The 25,415-nt window shown below is 34.2% G+C and overlaps 1 protein-coding gene across 1 annotated transcript in view; it reads right to left on the bottom strand.

Moving 5' to 3' along the window:
- LOC114276636 (metal-nicotianamine transporter YSL3) overlaps nt 1-11,856 on the bottom strand; it is a 30,921-nt gene extending 19,065 nt beyond the window's left edge. Inside the window, exons 1-2 of the mRNA XM_028218431.2 lie at nt 11,463-11,856; nt 11,196-11,371 (exon numbers count right to left, since the gene is read on the bottom strand). Coding sequence (XP_028074232.2) covers nt 11,196-11,371; nt 11,463-11,829 — 543 coding nt within the window. The 5' untranslated portion in view covers nt 11,830-11,856. The remainder of the gene's footprint in view (nt 1-11,195; nt 11,372-11,462) is intronic.
- Between the last annotated feature and the right edge of the window lie 13,559 nt (nt 11,857-25,415).

Here is a 25,415-nt window from a genome sequence, read left to right as displayed (position 1 = left end):
CATATACTACCACAGGAATTCCAAACTGAAGATGAAAACCACGAAGGTCAGGAAATTGACCCAATTCCAGTTTCTAGTGAAGACTCACAAGTTAGTATGGTGCAAGATGAATCCGAAGTGGCCATACTAATGGAAACTGGAGATGAGAGTGAGGAACATGTGAGTATTAACCTCTCATACCCTTTTGAGTATCCCACGATATCCATGACACAGCATGTCAAACCCTTGTATATCAAGGCCTTCTTCGATAGGATACAGATAAATCGGGTATCAGTGGAAAATGGGGCAGCAGTAAACCTGCTTCCGAAATCTTCTTTGAAGAAACTAGGAAAGAGGAATCCCAGACTAATCCCAACCAGTACAACCATTGCTGATTTTGTTGGAGACAAACAGATGGCTAAAGGCATTTTGCCCATCAACCTAAGTGTGGGAACCAGGGACTGCATGACGGCATTCTCCGTTATCGACAGCAATGCCAAGTATAATTCTCTACTTGGAAGGGATTGGATTCACACCAACAAATGTGTGTCTTCCTCTTTACATCAGAAGATCATGATGGCTTGTACAATGAAGAGACAAAGGAGATCAATGTAAACCCTCAACCCTTCATCGCTTGTGCAGATTTTGCAGAGGCCAAATTGTATATTGAAAAAGTGACACCACTCAATATACTGAGAAAGCCTGATGGATCAGCCGAAGTGACGGCTGATGAAGAATTAACACACCTAAAGCACTTAGTTCAGGAAAGTGCTGATGAGGAGTTTGTCGCCAAAGATGACAATGATGCTTGGTTGTAGACAAAAAGATAGAACCCAGGAGGCCAGATCTTTAGCTTTGATTAAGTTCTCAGTATTAGACGTAAAATCAATAGTCCAGAAGATACAAGAGCAAGAGAAAGAAGCCATGATAATTGGCCACAAGTAGGAGCAGCAGCAGGTCAAGTTTCTGGCCTTGGACAAATACTGCACATTAAACATTGAAACAAAAGTCCGGGAGATACAGGAAGAAGAAGCTTTATAGACAGACTTTGTCTATAAAAAGGAAAGCAAAGATGTTGAATCCAAAAAACTAAGAGCATAACAAAGCAAAAAGTTTGCTTCGAAGACAAAAGAAATAAAAAAAGAAGCATCAGTGAGTTTCAGATGCAAGATCCTTTGGAAGAAGTGAACTTAGGGGAAGGTTCCATATAACAGCCCATCTATATTAGTGCTTAGTTAAATGCTCTTGACAAGGACCAGTTGTTGGTGGTCTTGAAGAGATATAAAGATTGTTTTGCATGGTCTTATAATGAATTATCAGGATTGGATAGGTCATTAGTAGAACATAGGCTCCCTATGAGGCCTAATTTCAAGCCATATAAGCAAAAATCAAGAAGGATGAGTCCAGAAGTGATTCAGAAGGTCAATAAGGAAATTCTCAGGCTCCTCGAGGCAGGCTTTATTAGGAAAGCAAGGTATGTTGAATGGCTATTCAATATTGTGCCTGTAGTTAAGAAGAATGGTAAAATGAAGGTATGCATCGATTTCAGAAACCTGAATTTAGCAACTCCAAAAGATGAATACCCTATGTCCATAGTAGATTTATTGGTGGATAGTTCAGCAGGGCACAAGATTTTATCAATGGTGGATGGGCACTCTGGTTATAACCAAATTTGCATTGCAGAAGAAGATATCCACAAGACAACATTCAGATGTCCTGGGAATATTAGCACCTTCGAATGGGTTAAAATGCCATTTAGCCTAAAGAATGCTGGATCTACATATCAAAGGGCTATGAACACTATCTTTCATGATTTCATTGGAGGATATTTAGAGTGTTACATTGATGATATTGTAGTGAAGTCCCAATCCATGGAGGAACATTTGTTTTACTTGGAAGCAGCTTTTGAAAGAATGAGAAAGTTCAAGTTGAAACTTAATCCTCTCAAATGTGCTTTTAGCGTATCAGCTGAAAACTTCTTGGTTTATTTAGTACACAAGAAGGGAATACAGATTGATCAGAATAAAGCCAAAGCTATCATTGAAGCTAGATCTCCATCAAGTAAGAAAGAATTACAAAAATTCATTGGACAGGTTAATTTTCTTCGAAGATTCATTTCTAATACTACAGGGAAAACTAAAGTATTTTCTTCCTTATTAAGGCTGAAAGATGAAGAAGAGTTTGTGTGGACAGTAGAGCATCAAACTGCTTTCGAATGAATCAAAGCCTACTTGGCCAACCCTCCAGTATTGATGCCACCAAAAGCTGATAAGCCTTGAAGTTATATATAGCTGCAACAAAAGATTCACTGGGAGTTTTCCTAGCCAAGACAATGAAGAAGGCAAAGAGCAAGTAGTTTATTACCTTAGTAGGTTTCTAAATTCTTGTGAATGTAAATATTCAGCTGTAGAAAAAATGTGCCTTGCATTGTATTTTGCTACAATGAAATTAAGATACTATCTTTTGCCTACAACTGTCTTAGTAATTGCAACCACAGATTTGATTAAATATATGTTATCTAGACCTATGTTGAGAGGAAGAATTGGCAAATGAAAACTAGCTTTATCAGAATTTCATCTAGAATATGTCTCCTAAAAGATAGTAAAAGGACAAATTTTAGCTGACTTCTTGATAGACCATCTATGTCAAACAGAAAGCCAAGAGATAATGGAACTTGGTATGGTCAGTGTTGAACCATGGCAAATGTGGTTTGATGAATCAAAAGCCAATGGTCTAACTGGAATTGGTGTGGTGATTAAGTCACCACTAAGAGTAGAAACCACACATGGTTTCAGAGTGGATGAAATTACTTATTCCAATAACCAAGCTGAATATGAAGCTTTAATAGTGGGACTCGAAATACTTATTGGATTATAAGTTCATGCAGTTGATATATTTGGAGATTCCCAATTGGTAGTTAACCAGGTGAAAGAAATTTTCAAATGACAAAGTATAAGCATGTTACCATACTATATTGTTGCATTACATTTGCTTTCTCAGTTTCAGATAGGAAATGTAACTTATGTCCCAAGATTCTTAAATAATAAAGCTAATGATGTGGCTTAAAAAGTTTCGAATTTCAAGAGAAGGGATAACACTCAAAAGGACATAAGCTAAACAATATATCAAAAGGTAATACCACCTTTGAATAGAAAGAATATGGTCTTAGAGGTCAATCATAATGACTTACAAGAATAAGATTGGAGGCATCCAATAATGCAGTATCTAACTGGCCCATCTTCGAAAACCAGCAGAAAAATCAAATTGCAATCCATACAATACACAATGTATGATAATACAAAAAGGCAAATAGGTTATTATTGGAATGTTTAGGTCCAAAAGAAGCATTGACAGCCATGGCTGAGGTTCATAAAGGCATCCGTGATGCTTATCAGCCTAGTGTGAAGATGAGATGGCTGCTTCAAAGACATTTCTACTATTGGCCAACCATCTTTAAGGACTGCATAGAATATGCTAGAGGTTGCCAGGCATGCCAAAAGCATGGCACAATAAGGCATGTATCCATAACTGATCTGCATGTGGTTATGAAGTCTTGACCATTTGGAGGATGAGATATGGATATGATAGGCCCACCCTCTTCGAAGCATCATTGTTTCATCTTAGTGGCTACAGATTACTTCACTAAGTGGGTCGAAGCTAAGCCATATAAAGCTGTAGACCAGATCGAAATTATTGGATTCATTAAAGATCTAATCCACAGATTTGGCATCCCACAGACTATAACTGTTGATAATAGGACTGTATTTGATGGGAAGATGGTAAAGTCTTTTGTAAAAGAATTTGGAATTAGCCTTGTTAATTCTATCCCCTATTATGCACAAGCCAATGGTCAGACTGAATCATTCAATAAGTCTTTGAAAAAAGAAATACAAAAAGTTGTGGAAGACAATCCCAGGGATTGGCATAACTTGCTGTTGGATGTATTATGGGCTTATAGACTTCTCCAAGGTCAAGTACAAGAATCACTCCTTATGCTTTAGTATATGGGCATGATATAGTGTTATTTGTGAAAATTAATGTTAAGTCCTCGAGGGTGAGATGCTAGGATAAGTTAGATCTTGAGCAATGCCATCAGAGTATGTGCTTAGAATTAGAAAGTATAGATAAAGCTAGAATTCTGGCATTAAATAGCATTCTTTTCCAAAAGAAGAAAGCAGCCAAAAACTATAATAAGAAAGTCAAGTATATTAGCTTTGATGAAAGTGATTTGGTATGGAAGACAATACTCCCAATAGAGATTAAAAGCCACAAGTTTGGCAAATGGTCACCTCACTGGGAAAGACCATATCAAGTTCATAGAGTCTTTCCTTTGGGAACATATCATTTGAAAATTTTGAATGGATATATACATCCCAAGAAGATTAATGGTACATATTTGAAGCCTTATTATCCAACCGTGTGGGAAACATAAGGAATAAAATAAGTGCTAAATGAAAAGAACATGAAAACACTCAAATGATAAATAAGGATTTTTATTTCATAAAGAGTTGAGTACATGTAGCCATAGATTGACCCAAAAGTCAGTACAATGTTTCAGTTGTTCTTTTAAAATAGATGCTCTATTCTTAAAAGATGAGAATAATTGAATGACTGTAACCATCTCCTGCTTTCGATTAGCCAGTCCTTGATTAATGATCTGCAACTTGAAAGCAGTTCGATCTAAAGCTTAGTTGACTGCTGATAACTCCTCTTTAAGTTGAGCTTTCTTCTCTAATAGTTAAGCTCGAAATTGGGAGACAAAGGAATATTGTTCCTTCAATTTTGACACTTCAGCATGTATTTTGGAAACCAAACTTTGGTCTTCCAACAATTTCTCTTCTGCAGCGTTGGCAACATGGTAGATGTTGATATAAAAATCAATGGTGGTTGCCGCTTGAGATAAATGACTTGAAACAATCATGCCGGATTGCTCAACAATCTTACAGCATTAGAGAAAACCATTTTTTATTATAGGCCTTTGTAAGGCTTCGAAACGGATCCTCGAGAAGGATATCAACAGCTTCAGGCAGCTATCCAAGTCTACTGAAGGCAAGGAAGTCCTACCACTGGAGGAAGAGCTCTAAAAAATTTCTAGTAGAGAATCAGCTAGGACTAATGGCTTAGTTTCATTGCTAACTGTTAGAGATGTGGAAGGTATGTCAAAGAGACTAGCTAACCTAGCTTCGAAGATGTCCACCTCATCCATTGACATGGAGGGTGCAAAAAGAACTCTAGTAGAATGAAGAAATGACTGCATAGGAATAGGAGAAGAAGGTAAAGTATCCCTAGCAGTCTCTACAGTTTTGGCTACCAGTAGGTCAAGAGAAGAGGGACTAGAGCTAGGCAAAAATAATGGACAATGAATTTGAGAGCTACCAGTGTCTTCTCTATGGAAATCAGCTATCACTGGAGATGATGTAATAGTTGGAATTTCCTTAGGAGGGGAAGGAGCAACAAGGCATGAAAGGAGAGTAAATTGAGTAGAGTTGAAAGATAAATGAGGGAAGTATGGAGTTAAGCCAAAAGAAAGAGATGCAAGAATACTTGGCTTCAAGAAGGGTATGGAAAATATGGGACCAAGAGGTGGAAGTATTGCTTGAATTGGCTTTACAATTCGAGGTCTTTCAACTTCAAATGAGATTGAAGGAGTCCTTGGTGAAGAATGAGGAAGAATAGTTGTTGCTGCAAAAGAAGAAATACAAAGTAATGTTAAGTCTCAGTACCAAGAATTTGAGAAAAGAGAATAGAGGCATGAAAGAAATTACTGGTTTCAGAAGTGGTGGTTATGATTGGGGAACTGCGAAGAGTATAATGTCCAGCAGCTTGTTGTTTTCTTTCAATTTCTCTTTGAAGTACATCAGCAACAGCAGATTCATACCTAAACATTTGTTGTTGCCTCCTCTTCTCAGCCCTCTGAAATACAATAAGTTCTTTGGAATGTTCTGCTTCCACTATTTTAGCAGAGGCCTCGTGTCTCCAATAAAATCAGACAGAGAGACAGCCATTTTCTTCATTCTCTTCAAGGGTGTCTCTTGTTCTTTTTTTGCCTCTTCTTTTTCGAATTCCTCTTCTTCTACATGAACCTCAGGTGCCTCTTCTTCAGGATCAAGTAAGAGCTTTCTTTTCTTGTGTTGTTGTTCGCTTTTGAGGAGATTTAAAGCTTGGACTTTTTGAGAAGAATTTCCCTGAGAGGCACCCGTACCACCTACACCAAAGAAAGAGTTATAAGTAAGGACAAGAACATCATAGAGGAGAAGGGGAAAAGAAACAGGAGTAGATACTTTTCTTTGTGGCAGCTCGAGTAACTCTAGAAGGAGTTGAGATAGTGGGAATAGACTTTGTGGTGACAGGCACAAGAACTGAAGTGGTAGGAGCAATGGAAGAAGTAACAACTCCAGCCCCTTTGGACTTGGCTTGAGGTACATCCAGTACCATTAACAAATCCTGAGGAGGAATGGCCAAGTGTACCTCCATATTGGTCATCCACCAGTTCTAGCACCTTTTTAAGATGTTGCTTTGAGGTATGAAGGGGAAATACTCAAAGTCAATGAAATCCTGGATGAATTTGGAAGTTGCTTCTTCCAATCTAGATCTTCGAACCTTCATATTCCTGCTGGTAAGGCTTAAATTGGTCTGGCTGCAGAGAGGTATTGGGACTCCTTGTGAAAAGCCAAATTGCCTAGCAAATTAGGCAGGATAGTAGGGCTCAACAATGCATTTGTAGGCTCTGGGGTTCATGGTCCCAATGAATAATTCTCTTGGAATCAGAATAGAGGCCCACATGTTTTCGTGTTGAGGTATAGAGCAAGACCTATCACTCAAAAAGGTCCTCAACAAGGATGGGCCAATATTGGTAGGTTCGAAGGAGCGGAAGTTGTGAGAAGAAGGGAAAACTGGGAGTTGGTGGAAGAAAGAAAAGTAAAAAGCAAAGTTGGAAGGATAGAGTGAAACATTGGCTAACTTCATGCCATGAGTAGTAGGGTTTGGCTCTAAAAACTTTAAGCATTTAGATTGTAGCTCAGTGAAATATGCAAAAAGCCAAAGTTGAAGTATCCAAAATGGACCTCCCTGATTGGCATCGAAGGGTTTCTCACAAAAAATGAATAAGCTCTATAGACATGACCTAGAGCATATGGAGCTAAGGTCACCTTTTTTTATAAGATAAGGGCTTTAGCAAGAGGGGCAAGTTCAGGCATGATCCTCTGAAAAGAGGTGTAGAAGAGGAACTTGCAAAGCCAATATAATAGAAAAGAGAAGAATTCCCTATCAGTCACAAGGCCCTCTCTTTTATTCTCAGCCTTGACAAAGTCATTATAGGGTAAGTTAAGAAAGAGGAGGGAAAAATGAGTTTTGAGGTCAGGATAATCTGGACCAACGGGGGTACCAGTAGGGGACAATCCTAATAGATGACAGATGTCAAGAACAATAGGAGCCATCATCCTACATCTAAATTGAAAGAAATTAAAAGCAGAATTCCAAAAGCAAAGGGCAGCAGGAATTAAAAAATGGTCCTCCAAAATGGTGAACCTAGATAATTGGAGGGCGTCAAAGAAGCAGAGCTCCTGAAGATCCAGAGTCCTATCAGGAACGGCTCGATCATACCATTCCTCTCACTCTGGTCTCACCGTAGGCCAGCAGCGATGGGGGCGGTTCATCCTCCAGCTTCCCCGGTGAAGACCACCTTCGTAAAGGAGACAATGATCTTCTAGACGTGGATACAGAGCTGGAATCTCAGTAGGAATCTCCTTGAAGATGGCTCCAAGCACATACTCTTGCTGCTCATGACGACAAGGAATGAAGATGTGTCCGTCAATGACACTTTTCTCACCAGCCTTGTACTTCTCACACTCTTCATCAATGATCCTTTTCAAGGCTACGGATAGACTCACACGCTCCACAACCGGTATTTTCAAGGAAGAAGAAGCCATTGATAGAGAGTTTTCTTAGAAGACGAAGGTAAGGGGAAAAAGCAAACAAGCAGAAGATAAAGGGTTTGTGTGTTAAACGATCAAGTGGATTGGGAGCACGAAATAAAAGGGTTTTAAATATACACAATCGTGGAATTCATAAAGAAGTACTAAAGATACAGATGCAAAAAGTTTTCTTCAATATTGGTAGTTATGGAGGGAAACCATCTCAAATACTAATGTCAGCTTCAAAATAAAATATTTGGCTTCGAAGCCAAATTTTGGCGCCAAAGTCAAATAACAAACAGCTTTGAAGGCAAGAAGTCGACTTTGAAGCACATTCCACACCTAAGGATGCAAAAATGCTCAAGTATTTGTTTACTTCAAAAGGATTAAAAACTTGTTTTAGGGTTTCTTAGTGAGAGTAAAATCCTTCGAAGCAAAACTTGAAATACCTCAAGGATAGGAATTATTTGTTCTAAGTTTCAAACCAATAGTTGGTTTGGTAGTATATAGAAAAAATCACTCTTTTAGAATAAAACAGTGCAGTCCTTAAAAGAGGTTTTCATATTTTGGAAAATATAAACTGTTTGTTTGAAACAAAAATTAGTTGATTTTTGCTTGATCATATTAACCATATGTTGGGGAATTGAATATGATCAAATCAAGTTTCGAAGGACAAAGTTGGGTAATTCGAAGCTGATAGCTGAAGAATTATGTTAGTCCTAGAATCAGTATGAAAGGCAATACTTGTTTTCTCAAAAGAAAAGATTTCATACTTTGGAAGAGTTTGAGTTGGAATGGAGTCAAAGCACATCAATCATGCAGTTTACAATTGGAGTGGTAAATCAGAATCTGATAAATGAAATTCGAAAAACCCAGTTATATTGATAAGTGTTGTTTACACTAGAATTCATTTGATTACATTCTCGATTTCGTAGAAATATGGAATAGAGAAAGTTACAAGGTCATGGAATTTAGTCCAACAAAATTTAATAAATGAATACTCTTTTCCTACTCTATCCTTTATCTTGTCTAGGTTTGGTTTATCTAATTGGTAAGCCCTCAATTGATAAGAGAGTTTTTGGGCCTTTACTTCGAATTCTATCTCTTTTAGAGCTTTATCTGTGGCATCCATTTCTTCTTTTTCATGCACTTCGTTCATAGCAGCATCCTCCCCATAATCAGAATCATAGCTCTTGAAGGCTTCATATTCATCAAGGAGGTTCTCTGCCTCATACTGAATCTGGATTCAAGCATAAATGGCTTCATCCAGAACTTCACTGGTAATGGAAGCATGGAAGTGCCAGTTGAGCAGGCGAGGAAGTTGGTCTAAAAAGATATAGAGCTCCATTTGGGCCCCACAGGGTTAAAGAGATGACTTCGAGACATAATGTCACAAACCCATAGAAATTTTTTTTTGGGAATGTCATTTCGAAAGACTTCAAAGGATAAATGAGAAAATGCAGCAAGCAATATCTGAGTACTGAATTGCTAATAAGGAATTGGAGGCGCCAGGACCTTATAAAGGGGGAAGGATTGGCCCTCAGAGAGAGTGAGCCTCAACTCATCAATCCAATTTGGATTAGAAGACAGAGGAGGAGTAGTCGGAGGTTCCCTGGGCGAGTCCAGAAATTCAGGCCTGGCCACACATTCTAGCCATTTAGAGGGGTAAAGTTTGCTTTTTTGGCTAAAAGCGCAAGACTGATCCCTAGAGTTTTATTAGGAGACGGGACATTTCAAACCATCCGAGATGGCAAAGTAGAAGTATACCATGCTGTAAGCAGATTGTCTTCAAGACTGCGTTTACGGTTAATAGAAACATATGGATATACTACAGAACTGCGTTTGGAATGGGGGATTTCAAGAGGGTCGTCGAATTCAGGGAAACGATAATGAATGCGTTCCCTCGTCTGAGGTTGAGTAGGGGTAGGCCAATTTCCCCAACCAGAGGTCATAGAAGAAGAAGAAGCAGCAGCTTTGTCCTACGTGGACAGCTTTGTTGCAGAGGAAGAGCTTCCGATATCCATGGTCTCAAATTTGTGTTCCAAAGAATCGTAAGCAATAGGTTCTTGGTTTGAAGGTCAATGATTTGCGAAAGCTTTCATAACTTGTATAAATGGAGACGGATAAAAGTCGTTAATTAAAGCATGAAGGTTCTTTCGAGGACGAACAACATTATCAAATAACTCTTCGTATGCTTGATCAATGTAAGAAAAAACTTGCTTGGCCATGAAAGATGTACCAGTCCTTTCGAATACTGAGATAGTGTGGAGATGATCAAGAGATAGAAGAGAATTTAATGCAAATGTTTCATTGATGAATGACAGTTGCATTTCTGAAAAGTGCAAAGCCCATGCACATTCTGAGACGTAGGTAAAATACCCTGATCCACTAATATCACCAAGAATTGGGTATATTAGTGCGGGGGGTAATGTTGGCTACATATTTTATACAAGCTAATCACAGTTCAACACATAACAGGATGAGAGCAATACGGGAAAACAATTCAAGTCTTCAATCATAATCACACATGTGGCAGTTAGTATTGGTTATTGTGGATCTATATAGTATGGAATCAGCAAAGAGATGCAAGATGACGTGACCTTAACGGTTACTCGTATTTAAATTCAAATATCATGAGGGAAGCCTAATTGCAAACATGGCATAGTTGAGCTAACTGTGAGGAAACATGATCAGCAATCATAGAGGGATGATTCGACGGTTAGAAGCTCATTTCGACGGTTACCATTGAGAAGTATAAATAGCAGAGAAGGTCCCAGAAAGGAGCTCCAGACTCAGATCCAAAAAATCAGTTTTATCAACTTTATTTTCTTTCAAGTTTTTATATTTCTTATTCTTTACATTCTTGTACTTTAAATTCTTGCACTGCACTTCATTCATAGGAGTAGTTTCGAGTAGTTTGTCGCTATAAACCTCTGCGAGGCTGATTCGAATCTTTGTAAGTCTTCCATTTTACTTAATGAAATGCTACAATTGTTCTTCATTTAATCATTGTTTGCTTAATCCTCCTAAACAAAGCCGCCAGTAAAAGTCCTCTTCATTGAGACTGAAAGAACTAAAACACAATCGTCTGATAATTGGTTGGCAATTAATATTCTGTAAGGACTGATTGATTCTTGCTGGCATACTCAAAATCATAATAATAACCTTCGAAAACCAAAAAACCAACAATTACTCAAACAGGTTATTAATGCACTACCTCAAAAAGTGAAGAAAAAAGAATCTTAATATTGAAACTTTAGTTAATTGGTAATAGGATTAATGCAAAACTTGATTGGTACATACCTTCCTGAGAGGAATCAAGACGAAAAGACCAATGAAACAAGTAATGAAAAAGAATCCCAACATCCAACCAAGTGAAAGCTCCTTGTAACTCCCTGGTGAATTTCCTGTAGTGCCAGCCCCTCCTGTAAGATCGTATGTCTTCTTGTTCAATCCGAGTAGATAAGACCCGAATCCACCTGAATTAATTATGAAGCAAAAAAACCCAATTCAAAAGAAAGATTAATTAACAAAACCCAAAAATGAAATGATCAAAAAGAAAGCTCAAACCTCCAACAGCAATGCCATAGCAAGCAACCACACAAGTTTGAATCATGGTGTTCTCTTGGCGGTTGAATGGAACAGTGACAATCCCCGCCTTGTCAAGAAGCTTAGTCCAAGTACGCATGAATATGAATGCAAGGAGGGCAGCAGAGACGTTAAGATTAGGGGTAAGCCCGGTTGTGAGGTTTAATTTCATGATTATCAAGCTGTAAATGCCGCCAATCACAAAGCTTGCAATGACTCCCCTAAATGTTATCTGCTTTGTCCATGGCGGTATCCTCTTTGGAAACTCAGTTTCGCCATTGTCATCGCGAACTTCTTCCACCTCCTCTATCTCTCTGTTGTTGTTGTCATTCGGTTCTTCCAATTCCATGTCCCTCCCTCCCACCGGTGTTATCTGCATCATCTGAAATTCTTGAATTCACAACTTAGGATAATAATTTTGAAGTATATGAAATGAAAGACAATGAAAACTTTATGCTATATGGCTTGAATGGCCTCTCACCATGCTCAACTTCTTGTTGCTTAAATAGAGGAGATAAAAAGGAGGAGAGAAAAAAATATTACTAGAAAATTATTATTTTTTTTTAAAAAGTGTTACTTGAAAATGAGAGAAAAGAACAGCCAGATGATTCTTTTGTATAGTTTAATTTATTTATGAAGACTTCAATATCAAACTAGCCAATGCCTAATGATGCATATGGGTTTGTGTTGTCCCAGTTTTCAACTTAGGAGTCTGAAACTAAGTAATGTGACTGCACTGTACCTTGATGAAACTCAACAGGCTGACATCTTCACGTTTTCCCCACCAATTGTTGAAGGGCTTTAGCTTCTCTATCTTGATTTTGTTCAACTGAGACAAATAAAAAGAACTCTTCATAAAATATAGTTTATACAGAACTCATATGACTAGGCAGTAATATATTGCTTAATTTTTTTTTTTAAAAAAAAAAATATATATATATATATATATATATCAAAGCTCCAGCTAATGGCTTCACATACAGACCTTATCTTGAGCTCTCTCTCCTTTTATTATTGTTATTTTTCCCCCTAGTTTGTTTGCTGTCACTACATACATGAGGGGTTAGAGGGACCAAATTTTTTTGCCCCAATATAAAAATTTCGTTGTAAAAAAAGTATCTGGAGATCCGTTGCTATTATCATGAGATTCTCCACTAAAGGTCATTCTGAAAAATAAAAAAATAACTTTTAGCAACAAAATTTTATAAACATCACTAATAAATGCACTTTTAGGAAAAAAAATAATTTGGTTTCAAAAAGATTTACTTTGTGAAACAAAAATATTGATCAAAAAATAAAGTAATTCATCACTAAACGCCTAATTTCTTAGCTAAAAATACAATAAATGATACTTTTGACAACCAGGATATTTTGTCCCTAAAAAATTATTTTGTTTCTAAATTTTTGTCTCTAAATTTTTAATTTGTTGTACTGTATTAGTCTTGGTGGTGCTACTTCAAATCATTAAAATTGTCAATTTTCAAAAATAGGTGAAGGTTGTGTATATATTGATTCGCTCAAACCACTTTGGCAAGAATCTTATGCACTTCCTAGTTTATACAAGGAAGGGTGATGTAATAGAAAAAAAATACAAGAAAATATAAATAATATAAAAAGAGAACAACTTCTCCCAATTTATATTATTCAAAATCAATTGATTAGCCTTAAAGGCCTAGAATTAAATTTACAACAAATATTTCTCGGTGATTAGTTACAATCCATACCCCAAATCAGCCACGGTTACATAAAATCAAAAAATTGTCAAAAATAGCATATTTGAGTTAGGATATAGAATAAAGAATAGCCTCCTAGAAAAAACATGAACGAAAATGGATTTATTTGTACCTCAAAATTAAGTATTCAAAATCTTTCAAAATATAGTAAAATTTTTAATTCGGAAGCCTAAACAATGGAGTTTGCCCAAAATCCAACACAGGTCATCTCACAGCAATAAGTTCAACTTGTTGGGTCATTTAAAATCGAATATTGGTGATTTGGACTTGACATAGTTACCTTGAAAATTTTGTAAAATTACCATTTTATCATCAAATGATCAAATTATTCCATAAACTTATTTTCAATCACCACCACATTTAGGGTTGCAAACGAGAAAGCTCAAGTTCGACTTGTTTAAAACTTGTTTGAGTTTAGTTCATTTACTACATGAATGAGCTTAAACTTTATTTTTCAGCTTGTTTGAGTTGGGTTTGAGTAGACTCAAATTATGCTCAATAAGATTCATGAACATAAAAAACATCTATTTTTAATAATATATCAAATAAATTTTTATTAATATAGTATTCCTTTTATATTTTATTCATGATTGTTTTAATAAAAAAAAAAGCAAATTATTTAAATTTTAACTATTTTTTCGAGTTCAACCTCATGGTCGTTTATGTAATCAAATTAATTCATATTGAGCTTGAATTTTTAAATACTTGATGAGTTTGAATTCAAACTCAATTATTTAAACTCGTCTTGAGCTCAATTCGAACTTAAATTCATAGTAAACGAGCTTAAATAGTCAAAAACTCAACTTGACTCGTTGACCGCCATAACTACATCACTAGTTGAGGTGATTACATTAGCATACGAGTGGGGGATGTTCCCTACCTTAAAAAAGTCAAGCAAGTGTGTAGGTTTAAAGTCCATCTCTAAGTTAGGAGAGATCGAAGAGAAAGTTAGGAGAGAGAAATAGATGTTAATGTTGTTTTATCCAAAGAAGATGGGAAAATGATAGATGGAGAGAATGTACATTATGGATTTTTTCATGTTATTGGCTAAAAGGGTCAAAGAGATTCCTTATGTTTAGGGCACCGCCACAATTTGTACTTGTTAATGTTTCTCTATTGGACAGGCATGTGGACTTTATGTTGTTAATTAAATCATTAAAAGTTAATGATTATGTATTTAAGGTATGAACTACTAAAGTAGCTTTGATCTTTCTGCGGAGTCTCATTCCAGCTGGTTTGCAACTACGTATACCTAAAGTAAGTATTGTTTAGAGTAATTCATCTACAAATGAATCTCGGATTAAGAATTGTTTAGAAATAATTATTCTGCTTACATTAACAGTGTTTCTCACATGTCTGGTATTTCAACAACAGTGTGATGTAAATTAGCAAATCGTACAAGAAGCGTGTGGTTGGATGGATTAGATGTTAATTTTAATTTAGGTTTCGAAGGTTGAAGATAAATGGTAAGTCAATGAGATTTAGCTTGATTAAATTAATTGCCTTTGATTAATGGTTTGTGATTAATTAACAACAAACCTTGGCTTATGATCAACAAGAAGTCTTCTCTAAGCCAAAAAATTTAAACAAAAAGTAGATTAGAAAAGGAAAAGATTTGAAGTTGAAAGAGAAGAAAGAAACAAACATTGTGTTTGGATTAAAGATTTGAGAAGGGGTTTGTGAAAGGAAAGAAGGGGGAAAAAAAAAAAGCTTTTATTTTATTCACTTTTCTATTCCTTTTTTTCATTTTTCTCTATAAATATTTTCTCAAATTTTTAATCTAAACATAATCTAAAAAAATAAAGAAGGGATTAATGGCCTATCACTAATGATGTGATTAATCTCCATTACCACCAAGTACCGGATTTCATATTTCAAAAAAAAAAAAAATCCGTTTCAATGTATTCTCAATTGTATACATATTATGTGTGATTAGCAAATCATTGAGAACTCGATCACTAAAAATATTTTGAAGAAAGAATCCTAGGTGTTACCACCATAATTTTTATATATATATATATATATATATGAGAAAAAGAAAAAAAAAGTGATATAATTCTCTTCAATAATTTTTGGTGCTACAATCTTACAATGATAGTTTAGGTTAGAAATTGTTATATTTAATTAGGATCGATAAGGCACAAAATACAAACAGAAATAACAATAATAGGCGAAAAATCAAGCTACACAAATTTTGGGTTATCCCTAAACTAAAGACTATGTTATAACTATTGCGATTTTTCACTATGAACAGAAAGTTAGAAGATATAGAGATAGTCGTTTCATTCTCAACTAAAAATACATAAAAATTAGGGCTACAAATATTCATAGAAATTCGGGCGGTCGAATAGTCAATCTTCAGTACTTATGAGAATCCGCATTATCCAACACTTTTAAGAGAGTGGTTTGGATAGTTTAAAGGTGGTTGACTAGTTAAACCACTCCTAAACTACTATTGTAAGATTATTGCAGCAAAATTACAGTTTTGAAACCTAGGATGGTCCTTTGGATGGAAAAATAAAATGGGGGTGTAGACCTATCAACATGTAATATATAAGGCCATAGATTCTCTGAATATTTGCATGATCTTCAATGTGTGATTACATGAAGGGAAACACTATGGTACACATATGTGTCTTATAATTAAAAAAAAAAAATACATAATTTCATACTTTCAGAGTCATAATCAAAAAAAAAAATTAAAAAAATATCATAACAAAACACAATACGAGACATAACTAAAAATCTCATGAGTCATAATTAAAATAATGTCATAACTAAAAAAGAAAATTAAAAAAAAAAAAAAGAAAAAAGGCATAGTTAGGGATACATATATTAGAATTTCCCTAATGTGAATAGGGTGCTAGATTTACTTACTCTTTAATTCAGAGTATAAAGCTTTCCGAATTATGAAATAAAATTCAGCCCCAGCTTGATTTTATATTTTTATGAAAGAAACATGCCCAAACCTTGAGCTTGATCAAGAAGTCCTGAGTTTCAAATATTCATATGGAGGACCATGTCAGTTTTCTTTTTGTTCAATGGTGATTGGCTATAATGATTTTCAATACAGTACAATTTACTCATGTATAGGGCTTTGGTATGCCTCTAAATACACTTCATTAATTAGGAGAGTACATAAAAATCACCTAGTTGCCCATTCCATCCAATCCACCCATGTATATAAAATGTGCTCATACAATGTGTTAAAATTTACAGCCCACTAGTTAGTTTAAAACTGTCAAAATACTTAAGTCAACTCATCAGTTTTAAGATTGTGCGGGTTGATGACAGATCAAAAAACTATCAATTCGCAAATAATTTGATGGAGATTATTTTTCCCAAACCAACTAAATCAACCCAAGCACAATCATCTAATTCGAATCATATTGCCAATATAAAAAAATAAAAAATAAATAAAAATAGGTGTGAGCCCAACCGACAAGTGGTTTCGGCCGAGTAACACAAAAAAGTTCACAAATATCGATGGTGTTAGAAGGCGTGCGCATGTTTTCATTGAATATCTCTAGGAAAAGAATATGAAATATTGAATGATTTGTTACTTATATAATTCTTCACGAATCATAGGGTTTAAATAAGTTATCAACCATACTACTATCTCTCTATATCTTTTTATATTTCACTTGTAAGTCTTAATTCGAATTCACATTGATAATTTAAACCGTATATCTGGTAAGTTTTGTAATAAAAGTCATTCATACAAAAAATGAGTTTTATTCAAAAATTATAAATTTAAGAAAAATTGTATTTTGTTTTATAAAATGAATGATAAATGTGATTGTAAATTTAAACCATCTATATTATAAAATAAAATAATTTTTATTCCTATGTTTATGATTTTTTGATAAAACTTATTTTTTACAGAAGCGACCTTTATTACGAAAAAGATGGTTCATATTATCAATACTGGCACGAATTTGAGCCAACATGATATGGAGAAGTATAGAGAGATAAGAGTACGAAGGATCCTAGCAAAACCCCCTTTACTATTAATTGCATTGGGAGTCCCTTTGGATTAAAGACCAATATTTACTATAGAAATTTTCCTCAAAAGCATAATAAAACAACTTTATTTTTATTTTTATCTTTTAACTGGTGTCCAAATTAATTTGCCCTTACCCCCAACATAGTTGGGGTTACTGCTGCGCACTATGCATAACAGAAACTATTGCACACTTAATTGGGCTTATTTCAAGATTCAATTCAATAATTTGAACCGTTTACATTTTATAAGATATTGAGTATAAATAGCAAGAGATTTACATGTAGATCCTATTAGGTGGATTTATTATCCAATAGGTCCTATGATAATTAATGACAATTTTCATCAAACACTATAAAAAAAAATCACAGATTGTTAATTTCCAGTGACAGTTTAAAATTCTGTCACAAAAAATATCACAAGTTTTAGTAACAGTATAAAAAAAATCATTACAAAAAAAATACTAATTTTTAACTTTCAGCAACAGTTTAAAAAAATCGTCATAAAAAAATATCACTAATTGTAAGTTTTAGCTATGTTAATCATATTATTTAATTTTGATGATGTCTAAAATATTATTTGTAACAATTTGAATTTTTTAATATACATATGTATTTGACCCAAAATATTATCTTTTTAAAAGAATATATATATATATATATATATATTTGTTAAATATTAGTTAAATAAAAATATTTTTGAAAACTTTACTATTCACTTTTTGAAAATTGAGGCTGATCACTATTCACTTTTTGACCAAATTAAAAATTGACTAATTATATTATTTTGACAAATTTGATATTGATGGGTTGTCTTGTGTTGACAAAATTAATATGGAGTGGTAGAATATATTTAGTTTAAAATCTCTACAACATATACAATATTTTAAAGATGACATACATTTTCAGATCCATCATAAATATCATTTAAAGAGATTTTTCTGTATACAAATATTTGATTAGAACATTGCATATAATATAAATAGAATACATCACGTGTGCTATTAAATTTTTTGCGTTACATTGATTATATCATATTATAATCAAACAAGAAGAAAAAGATAGAGTTATATATATATATACACACACACATATATATATATATATATATAATAAACTAGATGGAGAACATTATTTGTTTGTTTGAAAGTTGTGAACTTTGTATTAAATTGTCTACAAAAATGGTGGCTCCATGTTTGGAAAAAAAAAAACAAAAAGAAAAAAATCAGTCATATTTTTTATCTTTTGCTGACTATTCAAAATCAAGGAGTGTGCTTATGTAAGCGATGACATCAAGAGTGTGCTTATGTAAGCCATGACATCAGGAGCGTGCTTATGTAAGCCATGACGTCCGGAGCGTGCTTATGTAAGCCATGACGTCCGGAGCGTGCTTATGTAAGCCATGACGTCAGCAAGGAGCGTCCAACGGGTATATTTTTGTGTATAAATAGAAGTGTTGGATGTGGAGAAAAATCAAGAACTTGAAGAGAAAATTTTCTGTGAGCTCCAAATTGTATTCTTCTCTTTCACTTTCAGATCTAAAGTCTAGCTTTTGTTCTTACACTTTCATATCTACTCTTTGTGAGAGAATTATTGTAAAAGTGGGTTCAATTACCACTTATTCTTATTCCTTATTTTTGTGAGAGATTTTGTAAGGGTAAGGCATTTATTGTTGAGTGAGGCTCAATAGATAAGAGTAAGTCCTGTGCCAAATCCACAAGCTTGGTGGTGTATTTATTCAATTGATAGTAAAGAAATTCTCAAGGAGGTTCCTTGGGGAGTGGACGTAGGCCTGGCGTGCCGAACCACTATAAATCACAGTGTTTGATTTTCTCTCTCTATCTCTTCTACTTTTATATTGTTAATTGTTATTCTGCTTTTTTTTATTAAAATTCTGAATATTGTGTTATTTTTAATATTGTGAAATTTTTAATAACCCAATTCACCCCCCCTCTTGGGTTGCCTATCTGGGATAACAATTGGTATCAGAGCCTAGACTCTAGTTTTTGTGACTTAACTGTCTTAGAGTAGATCATGGCAACCCCTAGTTATTCCTTACCCGAGGGACAAGCATCTAATAGGCCACCTCTATTTAGCGGCACAAATTTTAGCTATTGGAAAACTAGGATGACCATACATATTCAATCTAATGATTATGAATGTTGGAAAATTATTTGTAATGGTCCAAAAATTCCTACCAAAACTATAGATGGACTTAGGGTACCAAAACCTGAAGATGAGTGGGATGAATCAGATACTAGAATGGCCCAAATTAATGTCAAAGCTACAAACATGTTATACTGTGCCTTAGATGCCAACGAGTTCAATAGAATTTCCACATGTAAAACCGCTAAAGAAATTTGGGACATGCTTATAGTGACTCATGAGGGAACCGAACAAGTTAAAGAATCTAGAGTCAGTTTGCTAGTCCATAATTATGAACTTTTTAAAATGAAGCATGATGAAACTATTCCTCAAATGTTTACTCGTTTTACTGATATTATTAATGGTTGAACTTCTCTTGGCAAAATATATACTAATGAAGAAATCGTAAGAAAAGTGCTTAGGTCATTGCCAAAAAGTTGGGAGACAAAAGTCATTGCCATTACCGAAGCCAAGGATTTATCAAAGCTAAGTCTAGATGAGTTAATGAGATCTCTCTTAACTCATGAGCTCATAATGCAAGAAGGAAAGGAAGAGGAGGACAACAAGAAGAAGAAAGGAATAGCCTTCAAATCCACCTCGAAACATCAAGAGGATAAGGAAGATGATTCAGATGAGGATAAGGAAATGGCATTTATCACTAGAAAGTTCTAAAGGTTTGTGAGAAAGAAGCAAGGTGTACGAAATTTTTTCAAAAAAGACTTCAACAACAGGGATTTTCAAAGAGGAGAAAATCACAAAAAATCTGAAGTAACCTGCTATGAATGCAACAAACCTGGACACTACAAATCAGAATGTCCAGAACTTAAGAAAAAATTCAAGAAGGACAAAAAGAAAGCTATGATTGCAGCATGGGGAGAAGATAGTGATGAAAGCGACACAGAAATCGAAGTTTGCAAAAACGAGGTTGCTAACCTATGTTTAATGGCACTTGGAAATGAAAATGAGGTAAATGACAAATCCTTTACATTTGATGAATTACAATTAGCTTTTGATGAATTACATGCTGAATTTAAGAAACTTAGTTTGAAAAATAATTGTCAAAAGAAAGTAATTTCAAGTTTATCAAAAGAAAATGAATCATTGACTTCCAAGATAAATGTTTTAGAAAATGAAGCCATGAAAATGAAAAAGGAAAATGAGATTTTAACTCAAAAAGAGTCTTCAATTTCTAAAAAACATTTAGTTGTATTGCAAAAAGAAAACGAGTCTTTAAAAAATGAGCAAATTATTTTGAAAGAAAATATTGAAGACTTGAAAACTACTCTTTCAAAGTTCACTCAAGGTAGAGAGACTTTAGATAAAATTCTTAAAAATCAAAACCGTACTTTTGGTAGAGCCGGAATTGGATATAAACCTTTTTCAAAAGTAAAAGCTGCCAAAAATGGTTTTGTATATGCATCTTCTAATCACTCTCATCTCACATGTCATTTTTGTGGAACAAAAGGTCATATTTCACCTTCATGTCCTATTAAAAGAAATCCTTTTGCTAAAATAAAAAAGATGTGGGTTCCTAAGGATATCTCAAGGGTGTCAAATTCTAACTTTTATGGACCCAAGAAAAAATGGGTACCAATAGAGAAATCAAATTTTTGTAAATATGTTTCAAGACAAAATCCAGTAACGATAGATGGTATCTCGACAGTGCATGTTCAAAGCACATGACTGGAAATAAAGCTATGTTCGCCACACTCCAACCAAAGGATGGCGGATATGTGACTTTTGGCGACAATAACAAGGGTAAAATCATTGGTGTAGGAAGTATTGGTAAAAATCCCTCTCCTATTATTGAAAATGTTTTATTTGTTGAAGGTTTAAAACATAACTTGCTTAGTATTAGTCAATTATGTGATAAAGGTTATAGAGTTATTTTTTAGAAAACTCATTGCACTATTGAAAATACCTTAGAAAACAAAACTTTATTTGTAGGTTATAGACATGAGAATGCATATGTGTTTGATTTACATGATTTATCTTCTCATTTTAACATTAAATGTTTATCTGCTATAAATAATAATGGTTGGCTTTGGCATAGAATATTAGGACATGCTCATTTTGATTTAATTTCCAAGCTTTCAAAAAATGAGTTAGTCATAGGTTTACCAAAAATTATTTTTGAAAAAGATAAACTTTGTAATGCATGTCAATTTGGAAAACAAACTAGAATTTCTTTTAAATCCAAAAATATCGTTTCAACTACTAGACCGCTTCAACTCTTGCATATTGATCTATTCGGACCATCTAGAACATTAAGTTTAGGAGGAAAATCTTATGCCCTTGTTTGTGTTGATGATTACACTAGATATACATGGGTATTATTTTTAGCACACAAAAATGAAGCTTTTTATAATTTCTCAAAACTTTGTAAAAGAATTCAAAATGAGAAAAATCTTAATATTTGTAGTATTAGAAGTGACCATGGTAGAGAATTTGAAAATGATGATTTCATTAAGTTTTGTGATGACTTAGGAATAGATCATAATTTCTCAGCTCCTAGGACTCCTCAACAAAACGGTGTGATTGAAAGAAAAAATAGAACTCTTGAAGAAATGGCTCGTACTATGCTTTGTGAAAATAATTTGCCTAAATATTTTTGGGCGGAAGCTGTAAAGACTGCATGCTATGTTATAAATCGTGCCATAATTAGACCTATTCTTAAGAAAACTCCTTACGAACTTTGGAAAGGTAGAAGACCTAATATTAGTCACTTGTGTGCTTTTGGTTGTAAATGCTTTGTATTAAATAACAATAAAGATAATTTAGGAAAATTTGATGCTAAATCGGATGAAGTTATATTTCTTGGTTATTCTATGTCTAGTAAAACTTATAGAGTATTCAATAAAAGAACTCTACTTGTTGAAGAATCTGTGCATGTTGTTTTTTATGAATCTAACGATATTATTTCCAAGAATCTTTTAAGTAATGATATTGTAGAAAATTAACCAAGCATGGAGAGCATTTATAAAAAGGAAAATGAAAAAAATTCATTACGCGAACATGACGAAGAAATGACAATGGAGAAACTCCAAGAAATATATGCTCTTCCAGAAAATGACTCAAATCTACCAAAAGAATGGAAGTATGCTCATGGCCACCCCAAAGACCTCATCATAGGTGATGCGGCGGAAGGTATAAAAACTCGTTCCTTTGTTAGAAATATTTGTGGTAACTTAGCTTTTGTTTCACAAATTGAACCAAAATCATTTTTAGAAGCTGAAAATGATGAAAACTGGATTTTAGCAATGCAAGAAGAATTAAATCAATTTGAAAGAAATGAAGTTTGGTTTTTGACCCCTCGACCTAAGGATCATCCCGTTATTGGTACAAAATGGGTTTTTCGAAATAAAATGGACGAATCTGGAGTTGTTACTAGAAATAAAGCTAGATTAGTAGCTCAAGGTTATAATCAAGAAGAGGGAATTGATTTTGATGAAACTTTTGCACCAGTTGCTAGACTTGAAACTATTAGAATGTTACTTGCTTTTGCGTGTTTTAAAGATTTTAAATTATATCAAATGGATGTTAAAAGTGCTTTTTTAAATGGGTACATTTCGGAGGAAGTCTATGTTGAACAACCTCCCGGTTTTGAAAATCATAAATACCCGGTTCATGTTTTCAAACTTTCAAAAGCCTTATATGGCTTGAAACAAGCTCCTAGAGCATAGTATGAAAGATTGAGTAATTTTCCACTTGACAAAGGTTTTTGTAGAGGAAAAATTGATACAACATTTTTTATAAAAATCAAAAAGGAAGATATGCTAATCGTTCAAATTTATGTTGATGATATCATTTTTGGTGCTACTAATGAAAATTTGTGCAAAGAGTTTGCTAAAGACATGCAGGGTGAGTTTGAAATGAGTATGATGGGGGAATTAAATTACTTCCTTGGTCTACAAATTAAACAAACTAATGATGGAATCCATTTAAATCAAACGAAATATATCAAAGATCTACTCAAAAGGTTTGAAATGGAATCATCAAAGCCTGCAGCAACTCCAATGAGCATATCGATAAAAATCGACAAAGATGAGCAAGGTAAACCCGTAGATGAAAAGAAATATCGTGGTATGATTAGTTCTTTACTTTATCTTACTGCAAGTAGGCCCGACATAATGTTTAGTGTTTGTATGTGTGCACGTTTTCAATCCACACCGAAAGAGTCACACATCACCGCAGTCAAACGCATTTTCAAATATCTTGTCGGCACTCAAAATTTGGGATTATGGTATCCTAAGGGAACCACCTTTGAACTTTTTGGTTACTCAGATGTCGACTTTGCGGGATGTAGACTTGATCGAAAAAGCACTAGTGGCACTTGTCATTTTCTTGGACACTCACTCACTTCTTGGTTTTGCAAAAAACAAAACTCAGTGGCTCTGTCAACTGCTGAAGCAGAATACATTGCCGTCGCTGGGTGTTGTGCACAATTGCTTTGGATGAAACAACAACTTCAAGATTTTGGACTTCACTATGATCATATTCCAATAAAATGTGACAACACAAGTGCCATTAACCTTTCAAAAAATCCTATTCAGCACTCACGCACTAAACACATTGAGATAAGGCATCATTTTCTAAGAGATCATGTACTCTAAGGTGACATTGAACTCGAATTTGTGCCTACAAATTGTCAATTAGCTGACATATTTACCAAGCCTCTAAATGAAGAATAATTTTGTTATATTAGAACAAAACTTGGTATGATGAATACCCCAATATAATGTTTATATTAAAAAATGATTTTTTTTAATAATTAAATAAAATAAATATTATAATTATTATTATTATTATAAAAATAATAACAATAATAATATACATATATTTATATATATAATTTTTCTCTCTCTCTCTCTCGTTCCGTCTCTATCTCTCATCCACTCTCTCCCTTACTCTATCTTTTTCTCTTTCTCTTGGTCTCTCGCTTTTCCCTTCTTCCTTACATCCTCAGCCGACTCCATCTCCATGCTCACCATCGTCTACAACCATCTTCACCGTCCACAAAATCATCCATCACATTCATCTCTACCATCATCCACCCAAATCCCTCACCAATCCACCGAACTCCATCACTTCTCCACCCGAAATCTGCATCTCCATCTTTACCGATTCATCAAGTTCCATCATCGATCCATCAAGATCCGTGACTGATCCATCAAGATCCATTGCCGATCTACACAAATTCGTCACCGATCTACCCAATCGTCTCAATTTCTTCCGTTCATCAAGGTTATCACCGATCAACATGTTAAAATTCTTGTTGCACTGTGTTATATTTTTTTACTTGTTGTATGTGCTCCAAATTCTCTTGGATTTAATAATGGTTGTTTCTACCTTGTCTGAAGAAATTGTTTTTTTTTTTTTATTTTCTCCTTTTATGTTAGTGCACTTTGTGTAATTGTTTATGGCCGGATCTTAATGGCCCTTGGTATTATAGATTGGTAATTTGTCTCTTCAAATTTATGTAATTTTTAGTGCATTAATTCAGGGGGAGACTCATATATTTTCATTATAAAACTATATAAAAAAAAAAATGGGCATGCGTAGATTCTGTTCATAATTTTAGGGAGAGTATATATACATATTTTTTTTACTCCTTATCTGCACCAACAAACAAATTTTTTTTTTGTGCAACGACAGAATTAAAAAATAATAATAATAATAATAAATAAAAATAAATAAATAAAAATAACATAAATAAATAAATAAATAAAGGAAGAAATGCTCACAATTTTATTTCAGAACAAGAAAATATTACTCGATTACATGTAAATTTTCAAAAGGCTTCACAGATTTTTTCTTTTTCACTTCTCTCAACAACTTTTCATGAGCCTCTTTTACATGTCTCTCTCTATTTTCGATTTCTGTGAGTCTTGGCATTATCACCGTTGCATAATAATGCACTGCATTCTCCAACTGTGCATTTTTCCTTTTTAGCTCTTTCTTCTCCTTACACATATTCACTACTTGTTGTTTTAACAAGCACACCTCATCTCTCCATTGCTGATTTTCTTATACTCTTGCTTGTAATCGTCGCGCC

The sequence above is a fragment of the Camellia sinensis genome, chromosome 13 (assembly GCF_055761805.1).
Source record: "Camellia sinensis isolate YWXY chromosome 13, ASM5576180v1, whole genome shotgun sequence".
Taxonomy (NCBI): Eukaryota; Viridiplantae; Streptophyta; class Magnoliopsida; order Ericales; family Theaceae; genus Camellia; species Camellia sinensis.
Note: the sequence above shows the minus strand (reverse complement) of the source record. Positions and strands in the feature narration are given on the sequence as shown.